Genomic DNA, 12,772 nt, shown 5'->3' on the forward strand with positions numbered 1-12,772 from the left:
CCGTGTGGAACTGGCCCATGAACAATGCTGATGCGCACAGGGAGTGCCCAGCCACGCAGGCGTGTCCCCCACATAGGGGAACCCCACGCGCAAGGAGTGCGCCCCATAAGGAGAGCCGCCCAGCACGAAAGAAAGTGCAGCCTGCCCAGGAATGGCGCTGCCCACACCGAGAGCTGACACAGCAAGATGACACAACCAGAAGAAACACAGATTCCTGTGCTGCTGACAAGAATAGAAGGGACAAAGAAAGAAGATGCAGCAAATAGACACAGAAAACAGACAACTGGGGGCAGGGGGATAAATAAATAAATAATCTTTTAAAAAAACGAAGAAAACAAATTTTCTCTAAAAATAGAAACAATTCAAACAGACTCAAGCATCCAAGACTGATAATACTATAAAGAGATGAAAGAGAATATAAATATGATAAATAAATCATGAACATTAGACACTTTTCAGGAAAATTAATATTTCATGTATAAATTCCACACACTCTATCTATAGGAAACTCAGTATACAAAATTACTTTTAAATTCTTGGTTACTTTCTGCAAGATGTATGTACTCATCAACATGTTAAAAAAATACAAAAACATACCCTAAGTATAGTTCTTAGAAAACATTAACTTCTACGCCTCCTGAGTATTCTGTAGTATCCTAATAGAGAATCCTACCACAACATCAAAATGATATGCTGATTTAAACATGTTTTTTACTCCCTGAAAACAAATAATTCCTTTTTCCTAATTCCACTTTTTATCTGCAAATAATTTCAAATTTACACAAGAGTTGCAAAAACAAAAAATCTTTACAAAGAACTCTAACAAACACAGGTACCCAGATTCATCACTTTTTAACATCTTGCCACATTTGCTATATAATTCTTACTTCTTTCCACCATCTTTTAATGTGTTTCTTTTCCAAACATTTGGTATGCAGTTGTTGACATCATGCTACTTGAACACTTAATACTTCCATATATAGGTCCTAAAAATATGAATATTCACTTAGGAATGAAATAACAAAATAGAAGGAGACAAAGATACAGACAAAGAAGTAAGTAACAACTAGCTCAGAAATTGGCTCAAAGGCTATCTGAAATTATTCCCAACCTTTCTGATTTTAGTTCCAATTAGGCATCTAATGTTGGCTCTGGCCAAATGAGGCCAATAAGTAAATAGAAATTGGACAATAGCGATTAGTATTAAGAGTGAATGACACAAAACTATCTGCAAAATGAGTTCTGCAAAAACTAGAACATACCGATTATCTTCCAAACATCTGTTAAACCTGCCCCACATGGGAAGTGAATTTGGCGAAATAGATAGGGCATCCACCTATCACATGGGGGATCCAGGGTTCAAACCCAGGGCCTCCTGACCCGTGTGATGAGCTGGCCCATGTGCAGTGCTGATGCACGGGAGGAGTGCCCTGCCATGCAGAGGTGTCCCCTGAGCAGGGGAGGCCCACATGCAAGGAGTGCTCCCGGTAGGGAGAGCCGCCCAGCACAAAAAAAGTGCAGCCTGCCCAGGAATGGCACTGCACACACGGAGAGCTACGCAGCAAGATGACGCAACAAAAAGAGACACAGAATCCCAGTCCCACTGACAAGAATCCAAGTGGACATAGAAGAACACACAGTGAATGGACAGAGCAGACAAAGGAGGGTGGGGAGGGGAGGAGAGAGAAATAAATCTTTTAAACAAAACAAACAAACAAAAAACATATCTCTCTTAAAAAAAAAAGCTGTAATCTTGTTTTAGATCATTCTCTTTTAAATAAAATTAAAACATGCATTGTGGCCACAATCCCCAAGAAAAGACTATAACCTATTAAGAAAGATTCATACAAACTTTAATTTGTTAAACTGACCTTTATCACAAACTTTTAAAATAAAACCCTACACCTTTCCTCTGAAGTACCTGTGTTAGTCTCACACTCCTCACTTACCTCCTTACAAGACTGTATGCTCAATGTAAGCAAAGATATCTTATAGTTTCATATTCCCTTCATAAAATCCTGGCACTTAGTACAAACTCAGGTCTGCTTTAAAAACCACTAAGAATAAAATAATCATATTAAAGCATCACAAGAATCAGAAGATACGCCAATAACCTCCTTAATTTGTGAATTCTTGGGCAATACTGTAATATTTCCTTAATTCTGAGGATCTTTCATTTCAAAAATATTGTCCATCAGTATCAGTTTCAATGAGTTCAAAGTCTCGCAGTGAGTTCCAAAGCGGAAGTATATTTAGCAAGAATCATTTCAAAAATGAAAAACATGTACATTGCATGAATAAAAACTTGAAATTACACTGTATGAATGAAACTTGAAATTACACGATGTATTTCAGGGAAAATAACTTTTAATTTTGTAATTAGTAAAGGACTGAAACTTCACTTTGGGTTAAAGGGTGAGAAATTCATGTCAGGCAAAACTCAGTAATTTAAGTATTTAGACAAGGCAATCATGTTCTTAGGCATTTCAATTTGATTCTATAAAAAAGTCTTTAAAGGAAAAAGTAAACCAAAACTAGAAAAGTCCATGTTTGTAATCTTACAATTCTGAATGGTGATCATATATGCAAACATATTCAATAACCTCTTCAAATCTTCATGACCAGGGTTATACCAAAATTTTAAGATAATATTTCAATATACTAACTCTGTACCACTTTATCCATTTAACATATTCACAATAACAACTACATTGTTTAAATGACAACTTTTATAACTAGAAGATACTTTTTAAAAATGCACCAAAAGAGAGACCTAATTTTCAAATAGCTAAACATGACATTATTTCTAAGATCACTTTTTAGCTCAAACACAACCTTTGTTAGCACTGGAAATAACACATTTAAATCTCAGCAGACAGAAGATACCTGTAAGGTAAGATTATCTGAAATTTCATCACTCAACTATTACATCTGCATCTATCCTGATAGTTCTTTCCCCAAACATTTACATGCAAATAAAACAAATCTAGAAAAACATATGCTATTGCAGATTTTTAAAGTGTTCTTATAACCCCCAAACTTTAATCACAACTTCCCTATTTCTAGGTAAAAAGTTTAAACATTGTTAAATACCAAACAAACCATAATTTTCTATAACTGTTATATTTAATCTTTGTCATTACCAGAATTATACACTAACACAAAAGCTTCAATAAGATAAACAAAACTTAAAATTGATAAAGACATTTTAGAATAACAGCAGTGTTGGATATCTTAACAACAGTTCCATTCCCCAGTTTCCAGTATTATGTTAAAGAAATACTGGAATATAATATATTATTTGAACTCAACTCTTCACGCTAACATAAAATCTCTTCAAAGTTACATTGTTACTATCTGTTAAAATGCTTCATTTAATTATTTAAATGCCTAAGAAAACTGAAACATAATTACGAAAACACATTCAAATATTAGGCAACCACTACTTTTTCACTCTTTATTTTATTAAACAATATATATTATCATTACTAACATGTTTTTTATTCCAAAACTCTCAACACCACACAACAAATGGCAATCCTCCAAAAGTAATTACATTTAGAATAAAAACATCTACTATAATCATTCTAATATTAACACTGAAAAAAAAAATCATAGATCAATAGAAACTAACCACGAAGATATAGGATCCTTACTACTTAGGAAAGTAAGGACACTTATGAATATTAATTACATTTTAAACTTTTGAAAGCTTGATAAATCAAAACTTACATTTTTTAAAACCTACAAATCAAGCTTACGGGAGAAAACAGAAATAAGAATAAAATGCCCAGTCAGTTCAGGATACAAACGGACTAGGAATTTTTAAGAGTGGTGACAGGTAAGTTTATTTAGAAGTACAAGTTTTACCCATACATACACAAAATAAATCTACCCTGATGTAGATGATAAAATCACAGCTGAAAAGGAAATCCTGGCATTTATTAAATCCCATTAAGTCTCATACAAGATGACCAGAACCAACTCTTGTAGAGAAAAGCCAATTTAAGACCTTTCCAGAAGAAATGTGAAATCAACAGGGCTCACCATATCACAGAATACCAGACATTGTTTCATCTTGTCTAGCATAATTAACCATTCTGAAAAGCTAAATGACAAAATACTTCCTTTACCAGAATTCCAGTTTATTCATGCTGTTCAACAATTAATCCAAGCACAATGTCTGAGATGTCAAACGACGTGTACACATTTCGCTGGTATACTGAAATTCACAAGGAAGCCATTAAGAATTGCAGAACAACATGAACGAATCCAAAACTGTGCTGAGTGAAAGATGCCAGACAAAATATATATTGAGTAATTAATTCCATTTACATAGAGGTCTAGAATGCAAAATAATCTACAAGGACAAGAGATCAATGGACAGCTGTAGAGAGAGGAATTTGGTAACACTCAACTATTTTTAACCAGTTTTGGGTAAGGAGATACAAACTAACATTTTGTATCTGACATTCATATCCTTGGTTTAATAGTTCACCGGTGGATTACCACAGGTTGATAAGCATTATAACTTGTTAATGTAGTTTCCAAGCTGTAACGGCGCAAAGATTCTACCTTTAAATAAGAGATTAACTTTAAGCATCATCAAACTACAAAAGACGCCTCAAAGTCCTATTGTCTCTGTTTACTTTCCTGTTTATACCTCCTTCCTCCCCTAAATGTCACCCCTTAACTTCTCTCCCACTCTTTCCCGCCATCTTGGTCAAAAGGAATAGCCATTAACAAAATGACAGCGCCAACAACTCACACAAAACGGGGATTATATGGCGAAATCTTCCTCTACTCTATTTTGACAAACACAAAAGAAGGCTCCATGAAGAAATAATATTCACAATATTGCATTGACAGTAATGTCTGTGGCAACTAAATTCAAAAAAGTAAACAGATCACGTAACTTAATGTACACATATACCAATCTGAATATAGGTGAAACGCCAAAGCAAACTCCTCCGCCATAAAGCAATCTTAACTCCTTCTGAGATCAGGGACACCAAAAAGTCTAAAACCTGTGGTTAACATTAAACATCACGAACAGACTGATTGAAAAAAACAAAGAAACAAAACGACGCTAATGAAAGTCTGCAATTTTGAAAATTCTGCACATATTCAACATGGCTAGATAAAAATGTAACCAATATGCTTAACAGGCTATGGTATGGACACAGGTGAGTTCGGTTCTAAAGCTCCGCGGTCTTGACACAAGGTGGTTTCGCAAGGGAGCAAGAAAGGTATACTTGAGCAGGGTAAAGAGCAAAGGCAGGAAAGAGTTTGAGTAAGCCCTCTGGCCACCAACGGAGGCCACAATGAGCTGGCTATTAAGCAAGGTGCTGGGTCGTAGACTGGGGGCCAGTAAGCCCATGTCGACGCTTAGGTCAGTGACTAACTTACCTTGTCCAGCAGGGTTTTTGTCCTGGCGCCATCTTCGTGAAATCTCACGAACCCGAAGAGGCGGCTGTGGGAAGACACACGCGGCTCGTTAACCCTCCAGGGACATCACTGGCCCGTCCCTTCCCGACCCCGACGCCCAAGCGATGGCACAGAGAACCCCGTTTGGGCCACCGCAGAAAACAGCGCAAGCGGCTTCCGGAGTGGACCAAGCCGGTAACGGTGGTGCGTACCTGTCCAATCCACCAAGTGCCTCCCTTTCCTCCGCTGTCAGGCTGTTAGACTTCTCGCTCTCGCCGCTCGCTTTTCCCGCCGCCATTTTCTTTTCCTCATCACCGAAAGCAGCGGCAACAGCCGTAGGGAGCGACAGTCCACAGGATTTCATGAAAACACAACAAATTTGAAACTCCAAAACCGATACCGCCAGCCCACCCCAATGGAAAACCCCTAATGACTACCGCGCGGGACTGGTACGCAAACTTTATAGCCGCGTTCTTCGCCTAGAGAGCGACGACTAAAACTCCCATGGGGCGGCAAAGGCGGCCGATCCAGGGGCTGCAAGGCCGAGTTACGGGGTCACATCGCCGGAATAAGATGGAACAGTTGCAGGCAGGAACTGCAAGGTACACGGAAGTGCGCGGATCTGCTGGCCACCCAAGGATTTGTTAGGTTTACAAACTTCCCCAGCACCAGCATAAAGTTGTTGTAATTGTGTCACAAGGCGAACCCCACGCCGCCGCCGTGCCCTCCCACCCCTAACGGGGGAAGCCAATCGGCGCGACGAACTCGCTTCACGTGACCCTTATTGACTTACGTCCGTCGTTGCTCCACTAAACTTGCTAGTTGCTGCGGCCCCGCCCACAATAACCAGCCTTTTCGGGACAACTGATGGCGCCAATTCTGGCTGTTGGTTGGTTGCCGGGCTTGTCGGTCAAGGAAAGAGTAGCCACCCAGGAAGCAGCGGTTTGGTTGTGCTACGCTCCGGGAGAGAATGGAGGGTTTGGGTCCGTGTTCCTCGTGAGCTGCAGTGACTACACTACAGGCTGAGGGAGTAGTGTGGAACACTGAAATTAGGCACCGCCCGCGGGGAGAGCCAGGCGAAGATAAAGCGGGCAGTCTTTTTACAGCCCGGAAAGTTAGGTTCTGATTCCTGCTGTGAAGGTGCGTGTCCAGCAACAGCCAAACTAGGTTGGCGTTTCGGATGGACAGTACTTAACTGAGACACCACCCTACAAAAAAGATGCAGACTCTTGGCACCGCTGGAAATAATGGCTTTCTGTGTGGATTGCTCCATGACAGCGGCTCCCGGGCCTGCGGCCAGTTCGCCGCCCTAGACCGATCCTGTCGCCGGCCTCTTCCAATTTAAAAAGAAGGGAGGAAATCATCAACCCAGGCCATACTCGCCAAACACCCCAGGCTGTGTGGAATGAAGAGTCAGTCACCCGCCCAATCTGGCAGACGGTTACTCTTGATCTTACTTTGATTACTAGTTTTGGTGGTTAGGCGTTTACCAAGCGTTTATCAATAGTTCATGTTAGTATGTAGGGGGAAAAAGATTTTAAAAAATTAGGTGGTCGAAAGCATTCTAAATGAAATAAGCCAGACACAAAAGGGCAATTATTGCACAGTAACATGCACGTGAAATATCTGCAAAGGCAAGCGAAGGTGACAGAAAGCAAATTGAAGGTTTACCGTGGTGTGGTGTGGTGTGTGGGAGAATGAATTATTTCTTAAAAATTTATTAAGGATGATGAAAAAGTTTTAGTAAAGGATGATAGTGGTAGTAGCAGCACTAGATTATGTATGTAATTAATGCTACTGAACTGTGCATTTAATGGCTAAAATGGTAAATTTTGTTTCATAAGTGTTCCCACAACAAAAACAAAGCTTTTTGAGATTTTGAGTTCGACTACTGAAATGTTGATTTCTAAAACTGTTTTCCTATACTGAGGCTTCATCAGGAGCTCGAGCCATTTATCATTTCCTTGTTCCAAGACCATCCTATTGCTTTCCCTTGATACCATATAATGTTTCTTATTAATGTCCTAAATGCCTGATATAGAACTGGAGTTAACAATACCCAGTTCTCCTTCTCAAACTGGAGTACGCATCTTCATGTGTTTGTGTATCTTAAATATCTGTCTTCCATGTCTATTGTATATTTTTCCTAATGTGTAAGGAATTGTTCAGTGTAGTCCATGCCTTTTGTATCACACAGTTGATAACGGGGCACACAGCCATGGGGTAGCTCATCCTCAGTTACAACCTGTGAACACAGAGCTTCCAAGAAATGGCATACCTGGTAAGAAGGTACAATAATGATTTTAAAATCCACACCACACAGTGAATGAACACAGACAACAAAAACAACAGGGTGGGGGAGGGGGAGGTGAAGGGAGGAAATAAATAATCTTTAAAAAATAGTGCATATGTAAGCATGTCTCTCAAAACAAATGTGTGGTAATGTAACAAGATAATAATAATAGGATAATATTTGGGCAAAAATACAATGAAAACAAACCATGGACTGTAGGTAATGGTAATATACTAATAGTGTTCCATTAATGTTTAAAAAAAAAACAAAACATAATTCTAAGTAAAAGAAACCAGACACAAAGTACTACCTGTTGTTTGACTCCATCTATAAAAATGTCAATAAAAATAAACCTATAGAGACAGAACTAGATTAGTAGTTATGTAGTTATTAGTAGAGTGGCAGGGCAAAAATAGAGGGATTTAGAGGTTGACTACAGGGTTTTTTTCATTTTGGAGTAATGAAAATCTTCTAGTATTGATTGTAGTAATGAGTGCACAACTCTGTGATTATATCAAAAGTAACTGATTGTGACTTTAAATGGATTTTATGGGTTATGAATACATTTTTTAAAAAATTGTTTTAAAATTTTTAAAAACAAAGCAAAAAAAGGAAATGAGAGGAAAGGGGGACATTGCTACTGACAACATAGAAATAAAAAGAGAATACTATGAACAACAGTTTGCCAAAAACTAGACAGCTAAGATAGAATGGACAAATTTCTAGAAACAGAAAAACAACCTACACTGATGAAAGAAGAATAGAAGATCTCAGCAGACCAAATATCAGTGAAAAGATTGACTCAATCATCAGAAAAAAATCCAGGAACAGATGGCTTCAAAAGTGCATTCTACCGGGAAACGGACTTTGGCCCACTGGTTAGGGCGTCCGTCTACCATATGGGAGGTCCGCGGTTCAAACCCCGGGCCTCCTTGACCCGTGTGGAGCTGGCCATGCGCAGTGCTGATGCGGCCTCCTTGACCCATGTGGAACTGGCCATGCGCAGTGCTGATGCTCGCAAGGAGTGCCGCGCCACGCAAGGGTGTCCCCCGCGTGGGGGAGCCCCACGCTCAAGGAGTGCGCCGGTAAGGAAAGCCGCCCAGCGTGAAAAGAAAGTGCAGCCTGCCCAGGAATGGCGCCGCCCACACTTCCTGTGCCGCTGACGACAACAGAAGCGGACAAAGAAACTAGACGCAGCAAACAGACACCAAGAACAGACAACCAGGGGAGGGGGGGAAATTAAATAAATAAATAAATCTTAAAAAAAAAAAAAAAGTGCATTCTACTAACTATTCAACAAAATTTAACACCAGTCCTGCTCAAACACTACCAGAAAACTGGTACACTACTTAACTCATTCTATGAACACTACTTAACTCATTCTATGAAGCCAACCTCCCCCTAATATCAAAGTCTACAAAAGATATTACAAGAAAAGAAAATTTCAAGCCAGTTATTCTTATGAATGTATTGATTGTAGTATTTGCACTATTTTACTCTTTCATTCAGATCATATATACTGTATTCACATATTATAAACTGATGAATTATTGTGAACATATGCTATATACTATACAATTCAATAATGCAAATAAGCAGTCTTAAGAGAAAATATTAAAGATGAACCATTTAAAAGTTTTATAAAAACGTTAAATAAAATCTTAATTTTGATAAAATTGCAGGAGGTGTGATGAGGTAATACAGAGTGTATAAATCTCTTGATCTTGGTTTATCACACGAAACCAAGAGAGAGGTTGGTGTAGGCGATATTGCAGAAGAGGAAGATGTTGATGAGGCGGTATATTATGTCTGGGGAAGTTCTTTTGAAGAAGGTCAAATGACCTTCTTCCCACGCCTGAGTCCAAGTGGCTAGAAAAACTATCAGCAATGTCTGCTTGGGTTTTTACCTCAAATCTTTTTAAGTGTCTGAGTGTAAGAAGTGAATTCAGTGATGGTTGGTACTTAAATTTGAGATTATCTTCTAGCATAGAATCACATTCTTCCATATCACTGAAAACTTTTGCCAAGGCAAAATTCCTTTCCAATATTTTGGCCTCTGTAACAGCCAATTATGGAGTCTTAGGCTGAGTTTCATTTCCATTCTTATCTTCACTGATACTTTTTCCTTTATTGTTGAATTTAACTGCCTTCTCAACCAAACTTCCTTCTATGTCTTCTTCCCTCATTAGTGTCACAACCTCATCCACTTATTTACTGTGTGACATATGTTTTCTTTTTGGTACTAAATTTCTTTGTATATTTTCTATAATACCTTCAAAGCCTTCAGAGTTCTTTACTCAGTCTAGGCCAAACATTTTTCCAAGAGTTATGATATTAACCTGCTCAATGCTCTTCCAAGTTCTGCCAACATAATAAATAAGATAGTATATTATGTCTAACATTTAGTATTCCTTCATGGCGGTTTCCTTGTTTGCGTCAGGAGCCTCATAAACCTTGCTTTAAAGCTCCATTGTGGAACATACCTTGAAATTTTTCATTACATCCTGATTAAGGGGATGAATGAGTAATGTGATGTTTGGGGACAGGAAAAAATTTCTGTGTTGGATGAGCAACTTCAAGTTCTTCAGAGCAAAGGACTGAGGTATTATTCAAACTAATAAAACATTAAAGGCTATGTTTTATTGTTGAGGAGAGAGCAGACAGATCCAAGAATATTTCAGATGCCACCCATACATTTTGTTCCACCTCCAATGGACAGGTAAGTACATTAGGTTTTATACTTTAAGTGTTCATGTTCCGTGTATCATTTGAGGCTTGTCCTATGTCATCCTTGGCATTTAAGCACCATGGCAAGTTTGCACTGTTTTTGATTATTATAAGTCCAGGACTTTGTATGTCAACTGTATTATATAGTTTTAGTTGTTCTCATAAAACAAGCCAGTCTTATCAGCATAAAATGTACTCTTCCACATAATCCTTTTAAGAAGACTTAGCAGAACTTTTTAAATATTCATTGCCAGCCTCTTGATCTACAGACTCTAATTCATTTACACATTTTAACATTTTTTATTATATCATCTTTTGAAACATATGAGTCAGCCAGCATTAACTTTGGCTCTGGGTTATTTGACCGTAAATTCTTTGGCTTTTTTTGGGAGGTAACTGGAGCTCCATAGGCCCAGACTCTTGAGGCTTCATGCTTAAGCCATCCTGCAGTGCTCCTCTCATGGTATAGAGCTTGTCTCTTTCCAGGCCTCCTATATCAGTTTCAACCCTTCTGCTCTTCCAATCTCACCTCTAAACTATTCGGCAAGATGTCTCATCTCTCCCCAGGGCCTCAGCTGTTTGAGCCTTCTCCTTTATATCACAAGGCAGATTTTAAAATGACAGAGCTCTCTCTTCCTGTGTCTGCTTATGTAAGTTCATTATATCAGATCTAGAAAGGGGAGGGGTGGCGTCAGACTCAAACTAAGACACAGGCAATGACATAGTCAAATCAAAAGCCCTTTTCATAACATAATCTAATTAAAATCCCCTCAGCTGAATTTAATACAATCAAAAGGTGTCATACCCAGGGAACTAGATTAGTTTGCAAAAATAATCTTTTCTCTTGGGATTCATGAATAATCTCAAACTACCATAGTCAACTAAGCAGAGATTCTGGATTCAGCATTCTATCTGGAAGGATTAGAAAGGGCTCTAAAAGATTGGCTGGTTGGTGGGCTGAAGCACGTATCAAAAATAAGTGAAAATGAGATGCCAAAACTTCTTCAGTATAATGAAGATGGTATCCAAAGTATTAGAAAGATTGGAATGTTAGAATGGCTTTTTCATGTAAGACTTTCTCACCCACCCCAAGAATGTCTCATGTACCCCAAGTAAGTGACACATCTCTCACTTACTGTGAAAAATAAATTTCTGAGGAGACACCCAGCATCCTTAAAGAGCTCAGTGGTCATTCATATCTAAGTCAGGAATTACAGTGGGAAATGCTGCCACTGAACTGGCATCCTTAAATGAATGGGAATAATTGGATCCTGGTGTGGCAGGGGCCATATGGCCAAACTTACTTGCCAATGACAACATTGGTTATTGTAATAGATGGCAGAGTCAAAGCAGTAATAAAAACAATTTGACTCAAGAGAGACCAGTGGAATTGGCTTGTTGATCATAGTATCCCTAGAAGAGAAATAAATAGCAGTCTATTAAATTCTTACTTTATATGTGTAAGCAGAAGAGTTCTGAGACAAGTAAACAGAATTCTCACATAAACCTTCCAAACAGTGAGGCATGGTTCTTCGATCAATTTCCAAATTTAATCCAGTTTATAGAACTGGACTCACTTCAGTAAAGAGAAGGCTGGGTCCCCTTGAGGAAGGATCCCATTTCACTGGTAAAAGTTTATATTGTTTGGTAGAGGAGTGGCTCAAGTGATTAGGTGCCTCCCTCCCACAATGGAAGTCCTGGGTTCAGTTCCCAGGGCCTCCTAAGGAAACAGGGAAGACCAACAGACGCAGCAAATACAAAAAACAAGGGGTAGGGAGAAATAAAATAAATCTTAGAGAAAAAAGGCTTATACCTTGGAAAGTTATGCTTGATAGGCATATGTTTACCTGGGGGCCTCAGCTACTACACAGTCTAACAATGTGATTTATGATGGGAACTTTGGGACACATACTATCTTCCTGAATTCTGAGGAACTTGAGAGTAGAAGTATCAACTTGACTTCCAGAAGTTCTAGAGACTAGGGGTCAAGTTTTGGGGCAGTATATGATTTGTCTGCAATTAAAACTGCAGACATATAGACTTGGGTAAGCTTTCCTAGTTGGCAGTGGTCACACATCAATGCCAGGAAAGGAATGCTGTCCTAATATATATCCTTCCCAGACTCTGCTTTTTGTATCTCTTCTTCTAACTAATTTTATTCTGTTTCCTTTCCCTGAAATAAACTATAACCATGAGTTTAAAAAAAATAAAGTCTGTGTTGCTAATTTTCTCCCTGCCTTCCTGCAAAGATACCTATGGCCTTTTACAGTGTAGTTGTGTACTGCAAAAAAAAAAAAGAAATTTCAGGAATTACTAGATATTGAC

At 38.8% G+C, this 12,772-nt stretch overlaps 1 protein-coding gene across 6 annotated transcripts in view; it reads right to left on the reverse strand.

Annotated features, from left to right (window-relative positions):
• Window positions 1-6,183, reverse strand: part of LOC131277238 (lysine-specific demethylase 6A-like) — a 228,147-nt gene extending 221,964 nt beyond the window's left edge. For 5 of the 6 annotated variants that reach the window (XM_058291776.1, XM_058291773.1, XM_058291771.2 and 2 more), the window contains exons 1-2: window positions 5,640-6,163; window positions 5,410-5,473 (exon numbers count right to left, since the gene is read on the reverse strand). In XM_058291776.1, the coding sequence (XP_058147759.1) occupies window positions 5,410-5,473; window positions 5,640-5,791 (216 nt within the window). In that variant the 5' untranslated portion in view covers window positions 5,792-6,163. Of the gene's footprint in view, window positions 1-5,409; window positions 5,474-5,639 lie in introns of all 6 variants that reach the window. The other variant, XM_058291775.1, reaches the window with a different exon arrangement.
• Between the last annotated feature and the right edge of the window lie 6,589 nt (window positions 6,184-12,772).

The sequence above is a fragment of the Dasypus novemcinctus genome, chromosome X, assembly GCF_030445035.2.
Source record: "Dasypus novemcinctus isolate mDasNov1 chromosome X, mDasNov1.1.hap2, whole genome shotgun sequence".
Taxonomy (NCBI): domain Eukaryota; kingdom Metazoa; phylum Chordata; class Mammalia; order Cingulata; family Dasypodidae; genus Dasypus; species Dasypus novemcinctus.